The 26,786-nt window shown below is 39.3% G+C and overlaps 1 protein-coding gene across 2 annotated transcripts in view; it reads right to left on the bottom strand.

Moving 5' to 3' along the window:
* RAB3C (RAB3C, member RAS oncogene family) overlaps nt 1-26,786 on the bottom strand; it is a 272,838-nt gene that overhangs the window by 126,030 nt on the left and 120,022 nt on the right. For both annotated transcript variants that reach the window (XM_025447524.3, XM_025447523.3), the window contains exon 3: nt 26,613-26,731. In XM_025447524.3, coding sequence (XP_025303309.1) covers nt 26,613-26,731 — 119 coding nt within the window. The remainder of the gene's footprint in view (nt 1-26,612; nt 26,732-26,786) is intronic.

The raw sequence follows: 26,786 nt of genomic DNA, 5'->3' as shown, positions 1-26,786 counted from the left end.
GTATAATAACTGTTTCAAAGTGGAAGTTTCAACCAGGGAGAAATAGAGTATATGGCACAGTTCACTCCATATAACACAGAGATGAGGATTAACCCGGTAAGTGCCAGAATTTAAGTCTTTTGTGATGGAAAGTGTTCCAAAAATATCTTGTGTACTTTGCTCCTCTCTTGGAACTGAAGAATCTACCTGTCTCCCCACCCCCCAACTTCCAGCACCCCCACACCTCTCCCCAAGCTGAAATCCAGCATCTGACAAATCTTGCTCTACTACTACTGGCAAGCAATTCTTCGTCTCCTCTCCTCAACAAGTAAAAGAAAACCTTCCAATGCTGAAATAGTTCAAGGGCTATGGTTTGGACAGGTGGGAAGCTGAGGGCAAGCCAAGGGGCTGCCCCTCCCTCCCTGTCCAGCCATGCACAGCTGTCCATCACCATGACGCCCATGTCATCCCTGACACCACCAACACTACAGAATTGCTTATCTGCCTCTCCTGTCATCCTGGTCCTTCAGTTCTTGCCTCTTATCACTCCTCCCATGCTTCTCGCCTATGTCCCTTTTCCAGACGGATTGGCCAGCAAGGGGGCTTCTTTCCGTTCCAGCCTTCCTCTTCTCTTCCTGGGCAGACAGATACTGAATCAACTTCTGAGCACCTCTTTGGTGGGCCTCAGCTCTCCTTAATGCTGACTTTTCCAGATGCTCAGGAGTCTCCTCTTGCCTTAAAAGCCTATTGGAGGTAAGGGGGGAGGGGATCGTTTGTGGTATAAAACAATTTCAGGGAAAGTAGAGGTTCTAGAAAAACTGGATTCTGGGTCGTTGAGGGTTTACTCTATAAATTGATGGGGTTTTACTCGACACTTCTTAAAAATCTATGATTCATTGGGGTAAATCCCCAACAGTGCAATTGCTGGGTCGTAGGGCAGGTATATTTTTTAACTGTTTGAGGAAAGATACAAATGCAATGAAACGCCGGGACACCTGCACCCCGATGTTTATAGCAGCAATGGCCACGATAGCCAAACTGTGGAAGGAGCCTCGGTGTCCAACGAAAGATGAATGGATAAAGAAGATGTGGTTTATGTATACAATGGAATATTACTCAGCTATTAGAAATGACAAATACCCACCATTTGCTTCAACGTGGATGGAACTGGAGGGTATTATGCTGAGTGAAGTAAGTCAGTCGGAGAAGGACAAACATTATATGTTCTCATTCATTTGGGGAATATAAATAATAGTGAAAGGGAATATAAGGGAAGGGAGAAGAAATGTGTGGGAAATATCAGAAAGGGAGACAGAACGTAAAGACTGCTAACTCTGGGAAACGAACTAGGGGTGGTAGAAGGGGAGGAGGGCGGGGGGTGGGAGTGAATGGGTGACGGGCACTGGGGGTTATTCTGTATGTTAGTAAATTGAACACCAATAAAAAATAAAATTAAAAAAAAAATCTATGATTCAGGAATCAGAAAGAGGCCGGTGAGATCTCTGCGCTCTCTCTCTTTTTTAAATCCTTGTTTCTTTTAGGTAAGAAGTTAATTCCGTAGTTCAGTTAAAAGATGCCTCTATGTAGGGAAGGATCAAAATGATAATCTCCACTGGTTTCCTTCACACATTTCAAAATAAATGCAGGCTCCAGACAGGACACCCACCTTAGCAGATAATTATTTTCGTTCAGCAGCAGAACATCAAGCTTCAAATAACTAATTGATTCAATGAATATTTATGAATCTTGGAGGATGTTTAAACAGGCTCAAAACATCCTATTAACCACCTTTTCAATAGGAATGAATTTTGTTTTTTTTAAATGATTCCTTTTCACTCTCTAAGGTCCAGGTTAAAACTGACCCTGCCTGGAATCCTGAAATGATGGCTTGCTGCAATAAAGCACATAGACTAGTTCCTTACATGTGCTTAAGTCATCAACAACTATTTTCAGATTGAGAGTGAATTTCCATAATATAATATTTTGGCAAGCTGGTGTATGATTATATTATTCAAGTAACATACTGTATTTTAAACTGATGGATGAATATGCATTATAGGTAGTAGCTGAAAAGTAAGAAAACTGAGCAAAGTAGAATAAAGGACTTTCAGAGCTCTATACTTTCCCCAAAGCTGTAATATCTCTGTCTTATTTGCTACTTCACTTAAAGAGCTGGAGAAAGTCCATCAGGAATCAGATGCCATTTAGAGTTGAGCAAAACGGGTGACTATTGAGAATTCTCATTGACTACAAAAGCTGCTATATTACAAAATCTTAATGGTGAGCAGTTTAAGATGAACATATGCAAGTGTTCAACTTCGAATATATATGTCAATCCCTTTGTAAAAATCTTTTTCCAGTTGATTCAATGAGTTTTCTGCATTGTGATACTTGACCTATTCTATCCAAACCTGTCTTAAAGAAGATATTACACACACCCACACCCACACACAAATTGAATGGTATGCAGCCATAAAAAAAAAAAATGAGATCTTGCCATTGGCAACAATATGGATGGACTGGAGGCTATTATGCTAAGTGACATAAGTCAGACTGGGAAAGATAAATACCATATGATTTCACTCGTAGGTGGAATCTAAAAAACAAAATAAGTGAATAATCAAACAGACAAAAGTCAGAGTCAGACCTGTAAGTACAGAGAACCAACTGATGGTTGCCAGAACTTCTCTTTTCAAGGATATTCCCCTGGGACACAGTCCTGTTGGGAGTTTTCATGGTTGGCTGAATTCCTAAATCCCTTACAGCTCATTAGGAGCTGATATTTTGGTCTTTCCCCAGCACTGAGATGCAGCCTATCATTAAGTTAGAGCAGTAGTAATTTGTGACCTGAGCTATTACTTCTGGTATTTCTTCTGGTAGCGGACACTGCTTAGCTGACAGATTTGTTCCTTCATATTTACAGTCTGAAAGTCACTAAGCAAGTTCAGGAAGTGATTTCAGTATGTGGTTATCTTGAATTTCATTTACATGCCAGAGCTTGAGTTAAAGAAGTTTCTTTTTTTTTTTTTTTTTTAATCTCTGGAATAATTTTATTACTAGTTTAAGAAAAGTAGAGACTGCTAAATACATTTAACATCTGCCTGAGTCAGAAGGTAATCAAAATGAGCCCACTGCATCTGAAAGCTGATTTCCATATTCACTGTCACATTTTTTTTGGACTTGATTTTGCTATTTTGTTCTGATGTATAGCTGAAAAGAAACGTGTGAGAGGCTTCAGATTAAGGAAAATCAACAATAACAATTCTGACCTACATTAAATCATTAATTCGGAGCTTTATTTAAAAATACAAAAATGGCAAGTTTAATTCCATGTTCTGAAAAATAATTGTTTCACAAACACAAGGTCAGGTGAGTCCAGTAACCTCGTCATTCGCAGACTATCACTAAACCCTGGAGGTCTGTCTCCCTCTCCCCCACATATCACCACGTATGGCTTCTGTCCAAACCTCTTGCTTTATTCTATCTTGTATCCTGCTTCCCGACCTTGTCTCCAACTCCCTGACTTAGATCAATGATTATTCCCTCAGGGAGCTGCTTTGCTGGCTCTAACTCATGCTTGACACACCTTTGATCATTCAACAAAAGTTTATTGAGTGCCCACTGTGTGTCTTCTGGCGCTGCCCTTGTCCTGGAGATGTGGTGGTGAACAGGCCCTCCTCAAGTCTGCCTTGGGCTTCCTCTCTCAACTACCATCTGGACCTTTCAGCAGACCCACAAACAGAGCAATGGTCAAGATCTATAGATGATGGCACAACGTTTTATTTTTATAAATACAGCACCTCTTTCAAAGCTAACCTAGTTTTAAATCTTGTTTTTAAACGAGGGTGTGGATTGCGATGAGCTACACAAGGTAAAATGTGAACACTTTGCAATGTGATTAAAGACTCCACTGGCTGAGGAAGTAATTTCCATATATATTAATAGAAACCAGTTAATTGCTTTGGAGAGTCAGAGACCTAATTTCTCCTTCTTTTTCAAAGCCCTTTTAACCTAAGAGTTTCAATGTTTTCTAATAAATACTTCCTAGAATTTCTGTCTATTACAAACAGTTACTGAATGCAAGTCTTCATTAGCTGATCCTCGAATAGAGTTCCTGACACACAAAGGAATGAGGAATCAAGGCCAGATAACGATTCAACACATATATCACACATCTATTTTCCAAAACCTTAATTTGAGTTATAAAGAATAACATATCTTGCCTTGAAGCACTCACAATAGCAAGAAGTAAAAAGCATCAACTATATAGCTTATTATTTTCCCCCAAACTTCTCAATTCCTTCTCATTCATTTTATCAGTTTCTAAACTTCTGTCCCTTGCCAGAATGACCATTGTATAAAGCTGAGAGGAGTGAAAGGAGAGATTAACATTGAGAAACTCACCTTTCCTATATAATAATACATAATAAAGCACCAGGTATTGAAATTGAGTGATATGAGTTAAAAACACAAGACTAGAATGATAATACAAAATAGAGGTCCCTTGAATGGAGCCCAACCTATGAGTTTAATAAATTACCATATTATGTGAAACAAAATAATGGACAAATAAGTGATGATTAACAGACATAATTTAATAATGGATGAAATAATTTATTCATTATCATATAAACCATAAATACCAGGTGGGCAAAAGAATTTGATTTAAAAAAAAATCTTCAAGCTTAAAAAAAAAATCATAAATGAGATCACAAGGACTGAGGCAAAGGAATAAATTAACGATAAAATTAACAACTGAAAATTTTGCTCGGCAAAAGTCTCCAAATAAGCAATGCATCATTATTCCTGATGAATATGACCAGATTTAATATGACAAACCAATCTGATTTTATAAAGAGCAATATCCTCTCTTCATTGTATAAATGGTTAAAAACTGTAAACAGTGACTCATCCTTTGGCAGACCTCATATTCGTCCTCTAAGACCTAACTGAAGGTCACCTTCTTTGCGATGCTTCTACTACAGGTAGAGACAACATGCTCCACTTGCTCTAGAGACTCCATAAGGCAGTAACATGTTTTATTCCATTTCATTGTAACTTATCCTTTATATGTTTGTTTCTTTTGAAAATTCACCAGCTAATTATGTTTTTGTTCCCAAGCCTCACAAGATGCATGCTCTACATAATGAAGGTTAGATAAATGTTTCCTAAGTTAAATGAAAATTCATAGAGAACCAATCACTTTGAGATTTTTTTTAAGAATCATGATTTCTCAGTACTGAGATTTTTCTAAGTACTGTGAAGGAAAGATGGGGAAAGTCAAACTATAAGAAATTAAGTTTGAACAATTGTGTCTAGTGAGGACAGGAAAGAAAAAAAAGTGAGGGCTAAAAAAATTCTACTAATAAATTCTATTAGTTAGGGGTGAGGCTGTTTTCTGAAGCAAATACGCCTATTGCTCAATCATGATAAAAGTTTATGCCTTGTACACATAATGTCCAAAATGAATGTGGTTGATAGAAGGGGTAGGGGAAGCTCTCTTTCCAGAATTGATTTCTAGAAACCCAGGGTCCTTTCATTTTCTGGCTTTTACCCTGTGGTCTCCAAGATTCTACATGTAGCGCTTTAAAAGAGGAAAACAGGGGTGAAGAAAAGAAATTCACTTCTTAACCACCATGGTCTGGAAGTGGTATACATTACTTTGGCTGGCATTCTGTTGGTGGGGACCAATCACATGGCCCACCTCTGTTAAGAGAAGCTGTGAAATGTAGTCCTTAACTGTACCTACCCCCCAGTAACTACGCTGTAGAAGAGCAGGCATAAATTTGTCGAAGACTTAGCCACCTCTACCTCGTAAAAATTCCCTACACCTTCTCTGGAATTCTTTCTAAATGGATATTACATAAGGACACATATGTATACATATATTTATCTATGTGCATTTCAGTTCTGAGTGATACACACACACACACACACACACACACAGAGGACTCAGAGATCTTTGAGAAATGCAAGGTTGGGGCTACAAGCAAGCCAAGAGAGGTATGATTCTTCCCCAAATTAAAATGTTGAGTACTTGTGCCTAATTCTCTCAATTCAATTACATTCTACTTTAGAGTAACAGTTCCCAGACTTTTTGAAATAATTACTCTTCATACGATGAACCAGGCACTACCAAACACTGACAACACTAAAAAAAAAAAAAAAATGTGGTAGGGTTCATATTTCCTCACAGGAATTACCAGTTTAGGGGAGAGAAAAGACACAAAAGCAGGTAATTACAATGTCAAGGAAAACACAATGACAAAATATGCATAGATTATAATGCCTAAAAGGGTTAATTACCTTTCTTATTCTAAGTGTTTTCCCAGCATTCTTTCTGGAGTGATAGATAACTTCACTTGAAATCCTTTCCAGATAATGTAGAATTGCCTATAAGGCTTTTAAATAATTTCTTAATCTCCATTATATTAACAAGTATGAGGGCTGGGATAGGTTCTCTAACTTTCTAACACATGTTCTCTCATCCTGTCCTGTCATTCCTGACATGTCCTGACATGTCATGTCCTGACCGTCATATGGTGTCATATGATGGACACATGTAGTAACAGTAAAAGCTCTTTTTTGTTGTTGATCATAGATGACTCTAAGTGTTTTATTTAAATCCTTGCAAGAATTAAAGAGTTTATTTAATAGAAAGGAGAGTTGGACATAGATAATATCAAATCTCATTTGGCCATTTAAGCTCTAAGGATTTTTTTTTTTAAGGTCTTGACAGTAATGCTTGCTATAATTTAAAATAAATATTTAGTGAGTACTTCTAAAGGAAATTACTCAGAGCTGAATATTGTTAGAATTATACAGATTTATTTTATGTTGTTCCAAACTAAAGAGTCTTCTAATTCTATTGATAGCAAAAAGGATATTTAAATAACAGGATGACACACACATATATTTATTATACATTACATGTTATTCACAACAACAGCATAGAAATAGGATGGGGCAGGTGCCGTGGAATGTGTACCAATGAACCCACATTATGCTGTTTTCCTTATGAAAGTTTCCCACCTCATCCTTCAGACACTCACATGCTTTTGCCAGAAATAATAAATATTTTGACTAAATAATAGCATGCTTTTGGTTACCAGCTGTGACCTCCAGAAAAATAGGAGAGGCAGATGGCAGGAAGCAATGAAAGGGAAGTTTAACAGAGACATGTTAGAATGTGAGTGTTTCAAATTTTTTTCTACTCTCTTCAAGTTGTCTACATGTTTCTCAAGAATAGGGTGACCGGATTAAATACAAGGTGCCCGGTCAGATTTGTTCAGATATGCAACAATCTCCGAATATAAATACGTCCCAAATATAACATGGGTATACTTATACTAAAAATGTATTCATTATTTATCTGTAATTCAAATTTAGCTGGACAGTTTATACTTTTATTTACTATCTCATGCAACCCTACTGAAAGCTCCAGTACAGATCCTTTAAATGGTAGCATCATACGTGTCTATTGTTGCCTAAAATCTCATTTAAAACAAATTTGATCAGAAACAATGTTGGAAAAAAATGGAGAGGTTCGATTGTGGCTGCTGGATCAAGGAGAGCTATGCCTCCTCACAGTTGGGTTTAATTCCTGAGAGGAGTGAGAGGGCTAGATATTTCTGTCAGAATAATCACGGATGTCAAGTCCACTGCTTCAGTTTTCGCTCCCACTGTCCCCTTGCTAGCTTTTGCATGCGTCCCCCAGAGGGACGAATTAACTCCCAAGCTCAAGGAGCCAGTCATGCAGTTTTCTAACCTAGAAACAAAAACTCATGAAATGATTATCAATGATAATTATTAAAATATAAATATATTTATATAGGGGCACCTAGGTAACTCAGCTGCTTGAGCATCTGGTTCTTGGCTTTGGCTTCCAGAGCTGGGCCCTACTTCAGGCTCTGCACTCAGCAGGGCGTCTGCTTGCCCCTCCCTCTCTTTCTCAAATAAATAAAGAAATCTTTAAATAAACAAATAAATCTTAATACATAAATAAATCTTTACATATGCAGACTGTTACAGTTTTGAAATCTCCTCAGAATCTGTAAGCACAGTGAATTTGCAAGCCAAGTCCGGGAAACACCTTCCTCTTTGAGATTCCAGTGACAACAAAGATTCAGACGACAGTGAGCCTCACATGGAAGATGATGACTTGGCAGACAGAGCACACTCTTACCAGCTAAACCCAATAGAAGGGTCTGGAAACCTGAGCCCCTGGATGAGAGCGACAGTGACTTCTGACCCTCCTGCCAAGGGACCCAGGCAGATTAAAACCCTCAAATTTGTAGGTAAATCAGAAATTAAAGGTTAGGAAGGAAATGCAATTTGTTGATGAAGCCAGCTGGACTCATTGTTAATGAAGCAATATCTATTTTTGCTTAAATCCCCCTATGTTTTATTCTGCAAAGCTTAAATAATCACAGTAAGCCCCCCTCCCCAAAAAAGGAAATACATGAGATTCCTCATTTCAGAAGAATTGTGTGAATTCCCTCTGCAGCTGCACAAGTGGCAAGAAACGAATATGGCTTTCCATTCTAGCTGTCAAACACGTACTATATGGATGAGTTAATTATTATGCAAGATGGTACTGAATCACAATGATGTGTAGTGGCTGCTAATGAGAAGTCATAAATCAAAGTCCTTAATGTTAAGCTCGGGCTACAAGATATAGTTCTTTCGAAATATCATAAGGATGGCTACGTGTATGTGCATAAATGTGCAATCACTAGCTCTCAGAAAGTTGGTTGTTTCCTGATACCCAGTTAAAATATTCAGCATATAACCCATCCTCTCTGTCCTTTGTCACTCCTTTGTTTTCCCGAAGTTTCACATATAGCAGAGCTCTTTGCAAAGGTGATGAGAAAGGGTGAGCAGTAAGCTGCCTGAGAAATGCAACAAAAGGATTCCAGTTCCATGTGTTTCTTCCTTGACAGACTCGTTACAGGAAGCATAGTGACTTGCCTAGAACAAGAGGCTGTTTTCTGTTAGTTTGCTCTCCCCAACCTCAGAGAATAAGAAAAAGACCCTCCAGCCTTTAAAAACTGGAGACCACTGTGGGAATATAAAACTCTCCTTCTCAAGTGTAAATGTTCCCATCTACCCTAGCAAATCAATGATCAACTTACATATTCTGTGAATTGTTTTAATCTGATTAGTCTCTGGAAAGTATGAAAGTAATCAGCTAATAAGATTTGTCTAGACAGGGAGCAAACTGCTGTAGAAGGAGGGAGTTATGTGGGCGAAGGTTGGGGATAATCAGGGGCATTTATTTTGCCATTCACTCATTCATTCATCATCAATTGCATATTGATTGAGTGCCTACTAAGTATAAGGTGCTTTGAGAGATCCTTTGGTATTAGAGGGATAAATCTAGTTCATACTCAACCATCAAGAACTCTATAGCATGATAGAGTAAATGACCAGGCGAATACTGATAACACAAGGCCGGATGAAGTGAGTGCTTGCGAGATCTAGAAAGGGCAGTGCGAGGAAGTCCCTGGGAAGTAACTGATCCTGATGGCGAGGCCTGGAGGAAGGAATAGTAACTAATATTTAATGAATATCTGCCTCCTGGCTGGCTTCAGTTAGGACATTCTCCACATTATCAAGGAGGAGGATGTATGTGAGGTGAGCTTTGAAAGAAGGGGAGGACACTACAGATCTGCAGTAGGGACAGGAGCCTGTCATTCTGATGGAAGGGTAGAGGTAGCCAGGAGCACTGCACATGCACACAATGGCCCATGGTCGGTATGGCTGGAGTGAAGACAAGTGCAGGAGGTTACCCCACCCCATCTGTTTTTCAAACAGTAGACCTCACAGCATGGGGCCTTTGAATATGAGGGTGGCTATTAATACCCTGGCCAGGTGGAAGGCAAGGAGCAAGAAAGGGCTGCGACACTGGCCAAAGAGTGAGTTCTAGGAGCAAGATTGATTCCGTAGTAGTGCCCCGGTGACCAGGAGAACTACATGTCTTATTTTCCCTGAAAGACTTTGAAATTCATAAGGGCAGGATATGATTCATTTCAACACTTTTTGAAGTGATTGTAGGCTAAAACCCCTCTACTACAAACCAAAACCAGCCAAACAAACAAACAAAAACCAATCTTTGTTGGTTGAATGGAATCTTGTATGCTATATTCAGCATACTGTGTGCTTCAAATCCACCTTTGAAAAAAAATATATATGAAATTTGGAAAGCCACAATCACAACTGTACCCTGTTCTGTCTAAAGTTCAGAGTGTGGCCTCACCTCTTCTCTGTGTGAGCATCTCATCAAAGAGAACGAAGAAACCATGAAAAGGCACAATTGGCACCTGTCACCTCATCCCAAATCAGCAACCAGGTGTTGCTGCTGCTCATGAGAGTCCTGGCCCAGACTGAGTTCACTGGAAATGCCACCCAGGGCTGCTAAACCATATGACTCCGACATGTGTGAGTAGGTATGTACTTCAGGCCTGCGGAAGCCCTTTGCATACCAGTCCTTCACCATTCATAACACAGTCAGTGAATCCTGGGAACCTTTGCAGCAACTGCCCATAAATCTTTGCTCTGATGACAAATCTTTGATAGAAAGTCCTTACAAGTCGCCACCGCATCTCTCTATCCCTTCCAGAGGAAACGTCGTGATTCATCCAGGGGCTCAAACTTATGTTTCTCACACTAGGAGGAAGTCTAGAAAGACCCCCTGCCTCAGAACACAGCTGGCTCGGCTGTAGGTCCTGTGCTTGCTGACAGACTGGGACCTGTGATCTAGATCCTTCTGATTTGAATTACTGATCCATACCTAGACTTAATGCTGTGTTTCTCCCTGAACCACAGAACTTCTGAGAAAAAACAAACAAACAAAACCAAAAAAATCTGGCAAAACAAGTTAGCATTCAGATGCAGTCCAAAGTGGAAATATGTGGGATAGAGTGGTCATTTTTAATGGATTCATTGTAGAGGTAGGGTCATAAAAAAATCATTCTGCAAAAATCTAAATACGTGAAAGGTTACGAAGCTCTATGCAATATACTTATGTATTTCCCCTGAATGTGATAATTAATACACGGGTGTCCAATTCCAATAATATGTGATAACAATTGCTTTGGGAAAAGCTCTCATCTTTCAGTGTTACATCAGAATCTTATCAATTGAGGAGATTTTTTTTAACTCCAGATGTTTTTTTTTAAAGATTTTATTTATTTATTCATGAGAGACAGAGAGAAAGAGAAAGAGAGAGAGAGAGAAAGAGAGAGAGAGGCAGAGACACAGGCAGAGGGAGAAGCAGGCTCCATGCAGGGAGCCTGACATGGTACTCAATCCCGGGTCTCCAGGATCAGGCCCTGGGCTGAAGGTGGCGCTAAATAAACCACTGAGCCACCTGGGCAGCCCCTGATGCTTTTTTAAATCCTGGGTTACAAGAACAGAAATTCTGATGGAATGACTGCACGGGACAACATGCCTTGAAAAGATGTCCAAGTGAGTCTAGTGTGCAATCTGGACTGGGAACTATGGTCTAATATAGATAGAGGGTAAGAGAAAGTTCTTTGGTGCCTACAACATGCCAGGGATATTAGGTCTCCCCTCCTCACAGCCATCTTGTAAGTTAGGAATCCTTTACATCATTTCAATATGGTCAAGGAAGTCTGAGGAATGGTAAACACTGTAAAAGTTCCCAGGTTATATCATATTTTGGTTTGTTGGATTTGTCTAATGTTGAGGCAAGGAGCTTCCATTAAGGGTCTGTCTGTGAAGCCTTCACAACTCTTCTCATCAGCCCGAGTCCTCAACCTGGTGCCTCTTGCCCTTCTCAAAATGGAGATTTAACCAATAATCCCACCCCCTTCTTTCTGCCTTTCTCCTTTCCTCCCCAGATCCCTGTCTGTTAGTTTTAAATTGAAGGAATTAAAACAAAACAAAACAAAACAAAAAAACAAGTAGCTTTTCCTCCTGGCTTAAGGAAATTTCTACTAAAATAAGCTGTTTTATCGAGCAACATAAATTAAGTCTTCTTTGGTACTTCTCAATATATATGATAAGGTCATAGGATATGAAATTCTGTGCTCCAGCAATTCAGAAAGGACTCATCTCCAGAATATAAACTCTGAAGGCAAAGATTTGCATAAATTACCATATTAATATACACATTCAAAGTTCACAGTTTATCAAAAACAGAAAGAAAATAATCTCAATTATAGCAGAGCATCCATTTCTTCATATTCCTTAAACATTTGATATGCAATTAGGAAATGCTAGGTTGGGGAGTGGGCACAGCTAGTTTTTACTATACTTAACTCCTTGAATGTCAGTTAACAAATCTATCAAAAATGTCATGTTTCGGATCGAGCCCAGCAGAACTCAGCAACTCAGCAAAGGTATGAGATTGACGGAAGGGGTTTGATAAGAAATGGGGTTAGGGATGGAGTAGAAGGTAAAATCAATTGTTGTTCTATTTGCTCACAAAAGGAATGCTTTGACATTTTGATATGTGCATCCTGATGAGGGCTATTTCCACACGACCCTATCATGTGGCCTTATCACTACGCTTTGCTTCCTTAGTAATGAAACTGATTTGAATAACAACATTTAAAGATCCAATGAGGGCAAGAGGGAAAAAGGTTGCCAAAGGGAAAGTGAGATGCAAGTAAGAATAGCGGAGGACCCAGGGTCCAGTGAGACCATCTGGGTTGGGGTAGCTGCTGAGCCCATGTTAGTCAGCCTTACTGGGCTCCTTGGCGGCTTGCTCAGGGCAGTTGTGCACAAAGTGCTGTAATCTTCTGTAGAGCTCTTTCCTGAACCCTTAGTCATCTTAGTTTAGTGACTTCTCAAACCTGAGAGTAGTCATGAGAAACCCTGGAATTTGTAGCCAGCTGGTCAGAATAGCCCCAGGGCCCCCCAAACTGATGTGAGGCCAATCTTGTGGAGGACTCTGTTCTGAATCTTGACTTTGGCTAACTCTGAGAAGACCTATATCAGGTTGACTACTCAAAAACTTCTCATTGCTGTGAGTATTTGGTTTAAAAAAAGAAGTCTGGAAATCACCCAGGCCTTGTGATATTTCCCTTCTCATCTGTCTTCCACTACTTGTTGCTTTCAATATGCTATGGGAAGGAACACCATAGAAAGAGCCAAATTCATTTAATAGTTATAAATTAAAATTAGGTCATAGGATACAATATACCTGAAGGGAGAACTGTCCTAAAATTTAAAAAAAACAAAACAAAACAAAGGGGAGAACTGTCCTAAGGGATATAATATGAGCAAAGAACATGAGATTGACGGCATGGAGACTGTGATATATGGTTGGGCTGCTTGTACAGCGTTTTCGTTACACCATGATTCTTGCTCTTGCTTTGGAAATTGATGGTACAGAGAGGGTAAGATACAGACAACACTGAATATGGGCTCTGTCTAAATTTAACGAATCAGACATTGTATGTGATGACCTACCTTCTGGTGATGAAATGTAATTCTCACATGACTAATACTGTGCTATTTTTCTAGTTTTCTGAATAGTTACCTTTAATGTTTCCTCTTTTCTTTTCTTTCTTTTCTTTTCTTTTCTTTTCTTTTCTTTCTTTTCTTTTTCTTTTCTTTCTTTTCCTTTTCTTTCTTTCTTTCTTTCTTTCTTTCTTTCTTTCTTTCTTTCTTTCTTTCTTTCTTTCTTCTTTCTTGTTTTTAAGGAGTGGGTGCATAAGGAGTTGGTTTACAACTGATAATTAAGATAATTAATGAGCTGAACTGCAAAGATAAATAACCAAATCCAGCCCAATGGCAAATGAACAAATGGGGCTCCAGGACACTCCAGCTAGAGTCAGGAGCCCTAATGTAAAAATCAGTAGAGATCAGGCTGGAGTTGCACCAATTTAGACCTAGAAGACTTGGCCCTTTCTACTCACTTCACGATTCTCTAAGTACCTATGTCTTGGTGGATTGGGCAATTAGAAAATGAGGATCAGCAGTGGGCATCAGGAAGTATTGAATGTATCCACTGCAGTTAGAAGGAAGACTTGGAGACCACATTCATTGCAGAGTTGAATACCCCAGGAAGGTTCAAGAAAGCCAGAGGTGTAACTGTTCCTTTTTAGATCCTAGAAATCTGTTTTCTAAATACAATCACCAACAATCCTACAGATTTGTTTTTATACAACAATCGTCAACTACCCCCCACCCCCCACCTCACCCCCAGAAACCAAGATAACATCTACAACTGGAAAATAGGCTCTTACCACAATCTCTCTACCTGAGGAGTTATGTGGCAGGTACAATTACTGTCCTTCAAGACATATCTATTCCCCAAAGGCAGGTGACTAATTTCAAAGAAAAGAAGGTATATTAAAGACATGGAAAGAACCAAGGAAACCCCATGAGAAAATACTGGCATTTGCAAAAAGCAGAGTTACACAAAATGGCACAAAAGGAGCTGCCAAGACATATATTTTCAGAGGGCAAGTGAAGCAGAACAAATAGCAATCATATTTATATAATACCTTTTATCCAAGAGTCCAAGTCTTTTATTTAATCTTTATATTCCCTTACATAGCCTGACTGGGGTAAGGCTGCAGCAACTAGAATTTAGCTGCTAGTCTTTAGGTTCATGTTAATATTTATAGAATAGTAATTACCACCTCCAAGTACAGTTGAGGTTGAGTTAAGTACCAAAACACAAAGTCATACAGGACAGGTTTCACCCTACAAGACTTTTGCTATTTCTCAGGTCACACACACACAAAATAAATAAATAGAATAAAATTCTCTCTGACCAGAATATGAGCCTATGTTTGCCTCATGGGTCTCGGGGCGGATATTGGGTAAAATGAAATGCCTAATTAAGATCTTTAATTCAAGGCTTTACATTTTGTACCATATCTGTATTTTTCATGCAGCTAATTTTTAATCTCAATTTCTAGCCTGAGGAATTCATTGAGACAAGCCAGAACCAACTGCAGTAAATGAAAGAGTGAGTGGAAAAAACAAAGAAACAAGAAAACCCAGAGGCAGACCGTTGGTTAATTGGAAACAGAAACAGTAAGAAAAATTTTGAACTGAGGCCATGAGAGATGAGCAAATATTTCCCAGTGGGTTGGATGACATTTCTAATTCTTTTTAGGTACCCTGAAATATGTGCTATGCATTTGTACTAACTCCATCCCCAAATATACTCTCCTCTGCAAAAACAAACAAAGGAAAATCCCAAACCAAGCCATTTTAGGGACAGAATGTACTACAAAAAAAAAAACAGTTAACCTCAAGTCACTTTGTCCCATATGCATGCTAAAACATTTTCATTTCTCTTTATCAACTCTACCTACATATGCTTTCCATCCAACTGACAAGCTGGGGGAGTTTTGTAATATAGACAAAATTTGGGTAAAATAGGCATTACCTCCTCACTACATTTGAATTGAAAGGATTGATTTATTTTCATTGATTTATTTTCGTCATAAAGGTCTGATACAATTTTTGCTCTCATCATCAATTTTTGTCGGACATAATTGATATGTGCCTTGGACCGCACCAGACTATAAAGACAGAAAATGGATAAGATCTAGTCCCATATACTTCTCTTTCTATTATTCATATATTCATTTGCTCAACAAATATGTATTGAACACCTAGTATGTGCCAGGGACTGTTCTCCACACATAATAAGACTGCATAAAAAAGACAGAGATTGCTATTCTGTGAAGCTTGCATTCTTGCTGGGGAGACAGATGTGATAGATCAGTAAGTTATAAAATAAAAAGGGTTGAAATATAAAATAGGGTGGGAGAAAAAGGCCTTGCTGCAAAGGTGACATTACAGTGAAAACCATTAGGTGAAGGGATAACCATAAGGATATCTGGGAAAGAGACTTCTAAGCAAGGAGAATAGCAGGCACAAATGCCCTAAGGAAGAAGCATGTCTGGTATGTTCTAGGAATAGCAAGAAGGCTGTTGTGGCTAGGCCAGGCTGCAAGAGGAAGAATAGAAGGTGAGATCAGAGAGGTGGTGAGTCAGTTGCACAGGATTTCATGGGCTCTCATAGGGCTTTGGCTTTACTCCAGGAGAGGTGAGTTGCTATGGATGTCTCAAAAAGAAGAGTGATACGATCTGATTTACAGTTTGAAAAGCTCCCCTAATGCGCTGGGAAGATTCTGGAAGTAGAACAGTGGTAGAGGTAGGGTGACCAGTTAGGCTATAGCAACATTCCAGACAGATGAGGATGGTAGTCCAATCAAGGTGGTGTCTGTGTGTTATGGGTTTAATTGTATCCCTCCAAAAATATTGAAGTTCCAGCCCTAAGTACCTATGAATGTAGCCATATTTAGAATTAGGCATTTAGAGATGACCAAGTTATGATGAGGTCATTAAGGTGGGCCCTGATCCAATATTACTGTATCTTTAGAAAAAAGATAACTTTGGGGAAAAAAAGAGAAAAGATAACTTTGGGCGCAGAGGGAACACATACAAAGGAGAGATGATATGAAAACACAGGAAGCAGACAGCCATCTATAAACCATGGTATGCCTGAGGCTATTTAGAAGCTAGAAGAAAATTGTGGAACAGATTCACTCTCATGTTCTCAGGAGCCAGCCTTGCCAATACTCTGATCTGGGACTTAGAGCCCCAGAACTGAGACTTTAAATTTCTCTTATTTAGCTACCCAGTCTGTGGACTTTGCTACGGCAGCCCGAGCAAACTAATACTCGGTAGAAATGGTGGGCAGTGATGGGATTATGGATATAAAATTGGTTCTCATTATTCATGGATTCTGTATTTGCAAATTTGCCTACTTGCTAAAATTTATTTGTAATCCCAAAATAAATATTCACAGCGCTTTCACAGACATTTGCAGACATAAGCAAAGTGATGAAAAATTTGAGTGGCTTGACGCACACATTCCCAGTGGAGGTTGGAAAAGACCACACTCTACCTTGTTTCAGTAGTCTTCTGTAAATAGTGCTTTTTCAAAATGCATTTAGTGCCATACTTTTTGCATTTTGTGCTTTTTGTTGGTGATTTTGTTGTTTAAAATGGCCTCCGAGCATAAAACTGAAGTGCTGTCTGGTGTTCCTAAGTGCAAAAAGGTGGTGATATGCCTGTGCAGAAATATGTGTGTCAGATAACCTTCATTTCAGCATGAATTTGCTGCTCTTGGCCAAAAGTTCAAAGTTCACGGATCAACAATATACATGAAATAAAGTGTCTTTAAGTAGAAACACAGCTAAAACCAAGTACACACTGATCCACTGGCAAAAATGTGACCAGAAGCTCACAGCAACCTGACTCTCAACTTTCCCGATGGAGCAACAATTCAGTATTCACCAACTCAACATTTCTGGTGACTTCATGCAGTTTAACATCCTTAAACAACAAAAGCAGACTGTATTTTGATATCAGAGCCAAGATATAATAGTATTTTTTGAAGGGGTGCATGTCGGGTGTCAGAAAACAAGGAGTTAAGATTAACCCTCATGTTTCTGGCCTGGTAAACCAAAAAGGAGATGCAAAAGACAGTTGAGGGGATAGGGTGTGTGTTTATTTCAGGTGTATTGGGAAGGGCTACAGATTAGAAGCTATCTATCCTTTAAATATAAGCTTGAGTTTACGTTGGGTTATCTGTGCAGGAAAAATGTTTTAAGCCTAGGGCAGTGCAGCAATGAGGGATTGAGTTAATAGGATCCAGGGAGAGGAAAGCCTCCTTGATGCCCACTGTGGGGTGGTAATGAGCCTTGGCATCATACATCTGTGTTCTAATCCCACCACTACCCACTCTCAACCGACTCTCTGGTTAGGAGGACCCTTAACAAGATTAGGAGGCCATAGATGAAGGCTCCGGAATTGTTCATCTTATCCTAAGTGTTATTACCAGTCTTAAATTCTTTCATATTGAACATGATGTCAATTTCATTTAAGACCATGCTATATTTTGGGATAACAAAACACTGCAGAGGAAGAGAATGTTTGAAGGTGAAATTTCATTCTGGTTCTAGCACATCTGCAATGGTACCCTGAACGTCATAGAAATGAATTATTTAGAACTGGTGGGAAGATGGTGTTAGACTTTTATCCTCAGTCTGGTGGTTTTTAAAAAATATCAATCTGCTCACCAGATTTCCTGCCTCAAAAGAAAACCCACAAAAAAACAAAAAAACAAACTTATATTTAGAGTTCCTCACTGTGTCATAAAAAGCCAAATGTAAATAAATAAGGTGGGGGAAGATAAGTCAGTGACATTCTCCTACAGGAAATATAGCAGCCTGTGGCCATGCCATACTTAGAACAGAAATGCATTTCAAGTTAGGAATGGGGAGATTTTAAGTCAAGTTGAAAGGCACTGCTCTAGGCATAGACCACTGAGTCTTGGGTGCTGGGCGTCTAGGAAGAGCCTGGACAAAGGATCCAAATTTCATATTCCTGGGGCCATGCTCCAACTGGGACCCAGGTAACTCTCTGGCCACTGCTCATCTGATAAACATTTCAAAGTCAGTGAAATTTTCAAAGGTGATTTTGTGTTGCAAGAACTAATAAAATCTATTTGGGACTTGTCTCTCTAATCATTTATTTAATTTGTTTCTTTAAAAAAAAGTTTTTATTTATTTATTCATGAGAGACTCAGAGAGAGAGAGAGAGGTAGAAACATAGGCAGAGGGAGAAGCAGGCTCCCTGCGGGGAGCCTGATGGGGGACTTGATCCCAGGACCCGGGGATCAAGAACTGAGTCAAAGGCAGAGGCTCAACCACTGAGTCACCCAGGTGCCCCTATTTAATTTGTTTCTTAAAGCAAAGCCCATGGGAGCATTCAAAGCACAGAACACTATTAAAAAAAAAAAAAAGAGGTAACTTCTGTTTTCTCACAAAATGGAGCCACTAAAGTCCTGCCCTTGACTCTACAACTCCACACAGTTTGTTCTCTAACAAACTGCGGGTGTAAGCATATGGGGATCTGGCAAATTAGTCTACCTACTGACCACGACTCCACATATTTTAACCATGTGGACAAATCCGAAGAATTGCAGTTCCCAATATGATTGTTTACAGCCACCTTACTTTTCCACATCTTTTTACAAAACACTCCAATTAAGTCAGAGAGCTTCAAGGGATGCACATTCTCCATGCAAGTTCTACTCACTCATTCAATAAATATGTCTTAAGTGGGCACTCAGTGCCATTCCCTAGGGTAGACACTGGGACAAGAAGGTGAAGAAAACAAGCGTAGTCCTTTTTTTTCAAGGAACTTGGAATTCAGCAGGAAAACAGAGCACTAAATAAACAAAACAGTATGTTTTAAGATATACGTGCCATAATGTTTAGAGAGTATATTCCAGAAGCAACTAAAAGAATATGGTATTTGAAAAAACATTTAAAAAAATGATGGACAACTTGAGATCTGAAGGACAAGAAATTGGCTTGATCTTGTGGTTGAAGGGATGTGCTTTTGATAGAAGGCAGAGGATGTGCAAAGGCCCAGAGGAAGAGAAACCCAGAGGTATGTGAAATTCAAAAGACTGAGAGAAGTTCAAAAACTAGACTTGTTAACAATTACAATACAAGGTGAGCATTTGTATTCCAAATACTAGACATAATATTAGTGTCTGAGGCCTTCTTCAGAGTGTGAGACCTCACACTGTCTTCTACCTAAGGTACAGGATGGAAAAATGATATTTAGGGAAGATAGTCTGGGTAGCATGGAATCCAAGCATTCCCTTGAGTGGTCACCATTCAGTTCCTGGATCACTAGGGACCGCACGAAGTCTATGAGTTCAGAGTACAGTATTTGCCTAGCATCTCATGGGGGCCTTCATTGAACATGCTTTAATGTTTGCCTCCTGTGTTTTGTGGCAAAACTGTAAAAAAGGAGTCTCCTGAGGTCTTTTTAATACTAGTTGTATAAGCCATCATTGACATAAACCCAATGTGTCCCAAATAAAAGACATTACCATCAGAATTTAATTCAAAGAAAACTTTCTTTGCCTTGGGGGATTGGAGTGCTATTTCTCCCCTTCCTATAATGAGAGCTATAGAACACCCAATGTTTACTCCCCCCACCACCCCTGGCCTTGATTTCCAAGAATCCCAGAACTAAATTGCACTCCATTTCATCCTTTGGATTTCCATAAGCTTTTGAATTCTGACACCTTTTATGTGCTCCCCAGATCTTGCTTTACCTGCTTGAGGCGGCTCTTGGCCACTTGTTACATGGCTCCCACTAGACACCTCTCCAAGGGCTCTGCTCAACCATCACCTCCACACGAGAAAGTCATAACCCAAAGCAGCTCCCCTCAGGCCAATGCCATGGTCTCTTGCCTCCCACACTGAAGCTCCCCTTCTGCTACTAAAATGAGTCATCCATGTATATGGAACTTGGGCTCCTCCCTCCTGCTGTCCTGAGACTGTACACTTCACAATAAAGAATTAGCATGTTAGCTTTTTCCACCCCATTTCCAATGAATGAGGGCTAAAACAATTATTCACTTCTGATTCTTGGGAGTTACTCAACTAATCCTATTTTATTAACCATATTGTACGTCTCTTTTGTATTTCCTTCCTCACATTCTTGTATTTTTTTTAATACTTGTAGACTCCAGATAAATGTATAGATAAGCTCACAGTGAGTTTCATTTTGTAATAATTTTAGAGAACTTTGTAATTTGGCAAAATAAAAGAAGCTATTTTTATTTAATTCCTCAAATAAAATTCCACTGGAAAATTGAAAGCACAGTCTAATGTATTTTCAAAAAAGGGATAGCCACCATTTCCTCACCATGATCTGTTGCTATTCTCTCTAAATCCCTATGCCTGGCTTCTTAACACTTTAGAATTTGTGTGTAATGAAATACTAAGAAATTTAATAATCTGAATGTCCCTATGGTTGGCTTAAGGATTTTACTGAGATCACAACCAAAAACCATTTTCTTTCCTTTTTGTGCAACTGAAGTGTATTTTGTAGGACACCTGGGTGGCTCAGTGGTTCAGCATCTGCCTTTGGCTCAGGGTGTGATGCTGGGGTCCTGGGATCAAGTCCTGCATTAGGGTCCCTGCATGGAGCCTGCTTCTCCCTCTGCCTAGTCTCTGCCCCTCTCTCTCTCTCTTTGTGTCTCTCATGAATAATTAAATAAAACCTTTAAAAAAATGAAGTGCATTTTGTTAGGAAGAGTATTTGAAACTTTAGTTGCCAATCAGTCCCAATTAATTTTTTATTTTTTATGATATATGTTTTTTATGCTTTTTTTTCCCTTTTGGCACCCTTAAGATCAGCACTCAAGACTAGTAATTTAGATATTATATTCCTTTGTATGTTTTTTTTTTTGAGAAAGCTTTATTTCCTAGTGTAGAAAGTCACCAACAAATGTCACCAAGCTCTCTCCTTTCCCAAGTACTATTTACTAAAGCCATATATGTAAAGCAAGTATGAAATGCTGAACTGTATTACTTTGCCTAAACAGGTTTTTTTTTTCTTATTATACAATTCTGTTTTTATTCCATAAACATTTTCCAAGGTTTTTGACAGGTCAATTGTTTCAGTTAAGAATATTTTTAAAACTACCTATTTTGTGATGTTAACTATATTAAATTGGGAATGCAAACAAGGAAGACATAGTATTGCTCTGCAAACAATCTGTAATCTACTAAGAACTTAAGACAAACATATACTTGAGAATGACACAAAGTTGAATATAATTAGTGCCATAGCAGCAAGGGACATAATAATATGAAATCTTTTGTTGGGAGGAAGAATAGAACCATTAAATCCTGACTATGTCAGTCTTAATTTCATATTTCTGTTGGGATATCAACAAAGGATGTGATCCTCTAGAGTTCTTTGGATCATCCATCCAAAATATACATTGTATTATTGTACAGTAATAGATTACTTTATGATGTCACTTATATGAGGCACTTAGAATAGTCAAATTCATAGAGATGGAAAGTGGAATAGTGGTTGCCAGGGGTTGAGGAGAGGAAAAGAGGGAAATTTATTATTTAAAAGGAACAGAATTTCAGTTTTGCAAGATGAAGGGTTTTGGAGATAGATGGTGGTGATGGTTGTGACAACACTAAGAATGCATTTAATACCACTAATGGTATGCTTAAAAAATGGTTAAGGTTGAAAATTTTGCTATGTGTATTTTACTACAATAAAAATTCAGAAAAAATTATAGGATTGTACTGTATTCAGTACGAGAGAAAAAAGATTAATGAATTCACAGGCTGATATAGAAGAAAAATGTAATCAAAATAACAACAGTTTGCTAGGTTCTGTACATGGTTTATAGAAAGGGCTAGGGTACCATGGATTCAGATATAAGAGTGTGACTAGCTTTGTGCACAGTCATTGGAAATTGGGGTGCGTAGAAAAGGGGGTAGCAGTATATATGAAAGCTTCATACAAGAGTTGATATTTGAGCTGGCCTTAAAAGGTGAAAAAGAGGGGCACCTGGGTGGCTCAGTCTGTTAAGCATCTGTCTTTGGCTCAGGTCATGATCCCAGAGTGCCAGGATCCAGCCCCGCATTAGGCTCAGGCTCCCTGAGCCTGCTTCTTCCTCGGCCTCTCCCAGAAGCTTGTGCTCTCTCTTGCATTCGTGCTCTCTCAAATAAATAAATAAAATCTTTAAAAAAAAAAAGCTGAATAAGAGTTGGAAAAATAACAGAGAAGGTATTCCAAACAGAGGCACAGAGGTATTAAAGGGATCAAACATCTATAAATTGAGCAAAGTTGTCTGGCTGAAGCACAGGACCAGTGGAGGAGAGTGGTAGGAGGTGATGTTAGTGACACAGATGGGTAGAGGCTACACTGCTTATCATGTTTAGATTATGTTCTAAACCAATAGCCTTAGTCAGAAATAGGCTTCAGGATTACTTGTGAAGGTTTCAAAAATACATATGGTCAGATTTATCACTGAAGATTTGGTTTAGTATGTCCAGAGTGGACTCTGGGCTTCTTCATGTTGTCAAAGGTCCACAGTAATTCAGATGGGCTTCCAGACGCCCTATGATAGGTAATATGACACTGCTAAAGATTTTATTTTTAAGGCATGTTAAGGTTTGGGATGCCTGGGTGGCTGAGTTGGCTGATTATCTGACTCTTGTTTTTGGATCAGGTCATGATCTCAGGGTCATGGGATCAAGCCCGATGTTGGCTCCATGTTCAGTGGGGAGTCTGCTTGAGATTCTCTCCCTCTCCCTCTGCCTCTCACCTCTGCTCATTCTTTCTCTCTTTCTGTGTCACCAAAATCAATCAATCAATCAATCAATCAATCAATCAATCTTTTTTGGAAAAAAAGTGTTAGTGTTAAGGTTCACTAGCTCTAAAGACTCTAAAGGCAGTATGATATAGCATGTGGGGTGGATGGGACCTGAAGGGAAAAAGACAAGACAGAAGGTTTATAAAGCAGATGAGAACTAATGACAGTTTGGGTGAAGACAGTGGCAACAGAGGATAAGAATAGATTTGAAAGGCATTCCGAAAGTCAAAATTATTGGACTTGATGGCCAAGTACATCACAATGTATAAAAGAGAGAAATCAAAAACACTGCTCAGATTTCTATATCAGATAACTGGATGACGGTGCATCCATTAACTGGGATAGAAAATGCTGGCATAAATACAATGTCTGGTAGATTGTCAAACAAGTGGGTGCTCAATAAATGTTTTTTGAGTGAATAAAACCCCTCTAATAATAATGATCATACAACTGTGGATTGTAAAAAAGATGAGTAAAGATTTTGTCAGTTTTGTTGGTTTTTGACAGATCTAGATGTGCTGGGGAGGGGAGGGAGTAGGCTGTGAGGAAGATATGCAAAGCAGGAGATAACATCAAAGCAAAAACCCACAAAGGTTAGAAAGTTCTAGAAACAGTGAGTAGATCAGTTTACCTCTATGATAGTGAGAAGAGACTGTAAAGGTAAAATGGCTTCATGGTGTGGTATGTCTGAATGTCAGGCTAAAGAAGTTTTAATTAATTCGGAAGGTGATGGTAAGTCATGGCTTTTATGCAGGAGTCTTTAGGATGATGGTCTTTAGGACACTCTTACAGCAGCAGTGGGATAGGATGGCTTGGGACAGGAAGAAATCTAAGGGAAGAAAGATCAGTTAGGAGGCTACTGTGAGGGTAGAAGCAAATGATAATAATAAGAAGAACAATGATGGTCACAGTAGGAATGAGAGGCAGGAGCAGAATCCAGAGATATTTCAGAAAAAAATTAATATGTAAGATCAAGTTCCAGATTGAGGTGGTTGGAGGTTAGAATTGGATTCAGGGTGAACCCTGGGTGACAGAGTGTTGTGGTGTCAGTGAGAAGAAATAATGGCATCGGGAAGGTGAGCAATTTTAGGCAGAGATAAATGATTCCGAGGCATCAGCAAGGTATCCAGGTGAAGATATATTTTGGGCACCTGGAAATGCAACACTGCAGTTTAGAACACAGACTGGAGCCAGAAATGTAAACTTGGGAGCCATCCGGTATAAGTGATAAATGATGTGCGTGAGAGGATAGGAGAGCCAAGGAAAGTAAAAATGAGCCCAATGGAACAAACCATGGGGGTACGCTTACCCTTGGCTGGGTGAAGGAAATCTTGGAAGTAGAAAGAAAAGCAGTCCCAGGGAGGAACGAATAATTTGGAAAACATACCTTTCAATAAGAAAAAAAGTGGGGGTGGGGAGCAGAGCTTCAAAAAACAAAGAGTGGTAAAGAGTCAAATAGGGAATTCGAGGCTGAGGAAGACTGGTATAGGGCAGGTGGTTGGCTGACAGGCGAGGAAGCATTGGTGGGGATGATGCTGGGTTGACTGGGGTGAGCGAGGGAAGGTGCCGGGTAGGCCATATGGAAGCCAAACGTCTCCACATCATTTCTGATGCCAGAGCCAGAAGTACCGAGAGCTTGGTTCCTGGCCTTGTTGCCATTTGGTTGTAATGCATTCAATTCTTGGTATTCTCAGTAGTCATATAACTTTCACTGAAACAACAGGGCAAGCACTGTGGGTGCAAACAGCATTTGGAACATGATTCATGAACACTTCGGGTCCGGAAGCACTGGGTCTTGATGCTTCCCGAGAGGAAAGCATCAAAGTTAAAATGACCATTTTGCACAGCTGTCTGTGTGCCAGAGCTGTGGGTGACAATTAACCAAATATCACCGCACTATTAATTGAACAAATCTTTCTGTCACTAATTTGAAATGGTACTCTCATCATAAACTAAGTCCCCAGATGGATTTGTGTCTATGTTTGGACTCTGTTTCATTCCATTTTGTACCAAACCTGCTGGTATTTAATTGGGATTGCCTTGAATCTATGAATTAATTTGAGGAGAACTGGCATCTTTACAATATTCAGTCTACTAAAAAGAAGCATACTTAAGCCTTCTTTTATGTGCCACAGTGGAAGATAATTACTTTTTCATATAGTCCCAAGCTCGTCCTTTTCAGTTTATAGCTATATATTTCCTTTTGGAGCTGCTATTGTAAAAGCATTATTTCTTGCATTGTAAGTGTGTGTGCATCTGCGTGTGGAAGTGGGAGAGATGTAGGTGTTTTCTCAGATGACCAATTAAAAATCAAAAGAAATAATCTAAAGCAAATTGAAGTTTTAAATAGCATCTGACCTTCAATGAGCTGATATACATAAAAAAAATCACTTTGGATAATACTGTGATGTAAAATGGGGAAAAATGAATGCAGTTTATTTCACTTTTGTCTGGCTAACATTTCCACACATAAGCCAAGCTGTGACTGCAGTTGAAATGTGATGTCTGTTGAGGCCTGTTACCAGCAGTGGGAGCTCCATTTTCCTCTTTCTACCACACGAAGCCCTAGCTAGATGCTGGCTCTTGCCACCTGAAAGCCAACTCTGCTTAGTCCTGCTGCTTTGAATCCATGACCATGACCATCAGGTCTCCCACGTGTCCTCCCAAGGCGCTGGTGAATAGGCTTCAGGAAGCTGCACAAGCTCTCCGCTGCAGAGCATACTCACCAGGGACAGAGGGGTTTGCACAGAGTTGATGTAGCCACGAGTCAGGACACGCTTGGCTTTTATTTCTGCCTTTATCCCAGTCCTCCAAAACTTTTCAACTTGAAGAAAAACTGAGAACTATTTAACAAATCTGGACAAGGGGTCAGCAAGCTTTTATTGCAGACAGCCAGAGAGAAAACGTTTCAAGCTTTGTGGGCCATATGGTTTCTGTGAAAACAACTTAACTGTGCTGTTGTAGTGTGAAAGCAGTCCTAGACAATAAGGAAAAGGGCCTGGCTATGTTCTAATAAAACTATTTACGAAACAAGTGGTGGGCCAAATTAGGCCCAGAAGCCAGACTTGGCCCTATGGTTCACAGTTTGCAAATCCCTATTTTAGACCAGCAAATTTCCAAACCATTTATTATTTATATTGAAAAAAAATAACAGTCTCCATGGAACTTAGCGTGACAGGCTGCAAAGCACTGGAAGGTTAAAATGTAGAAAATCACCAGAATCAGCTCTCGTATCAATCTCTAAACAACAACCCTGAGCATAGCTTGTATTTGTCTGCTTTATGAAGCACAAGGGGATTATAGTATACAACAAACACACATATTACACTAAAGTGTGGTCACTGCTTTGAGGGGGAAGAGAAAGTCAAATGAAAACACCGTTATTATTAGTGATGGGAGTATTTGTTCTTACTTACCAATCCTGTACTGCATTGAAGGATTCTTCATTTGTGATGTCATACATTAAAATAAAGCCCATGGCCCCACGATAATAGGCTGTGGTGATAGTCCTGTATCTTTCCTGGCCTGCTGTGTCCTAAAAAATAACAACAATAATCTCTCAAAAAATAAGGCAATACATACTTGGGGAA

This window comes from Canis lupus, chromosome 2, assembly GCF_003254725.2.
Source record: "Canis lupus dingo isolate Sandy chromosome 2, ASM325472v2, whole genome shotgun sequence".
Lineage (NCBI taxonomy): Eukaryota > Metazoa > Chordata > Mammalia > Carnivora > Canidae > Canis > Canis lupus.
This window is presented reverse-complemented; position numbering and strand designations above follow the sequence as displayed.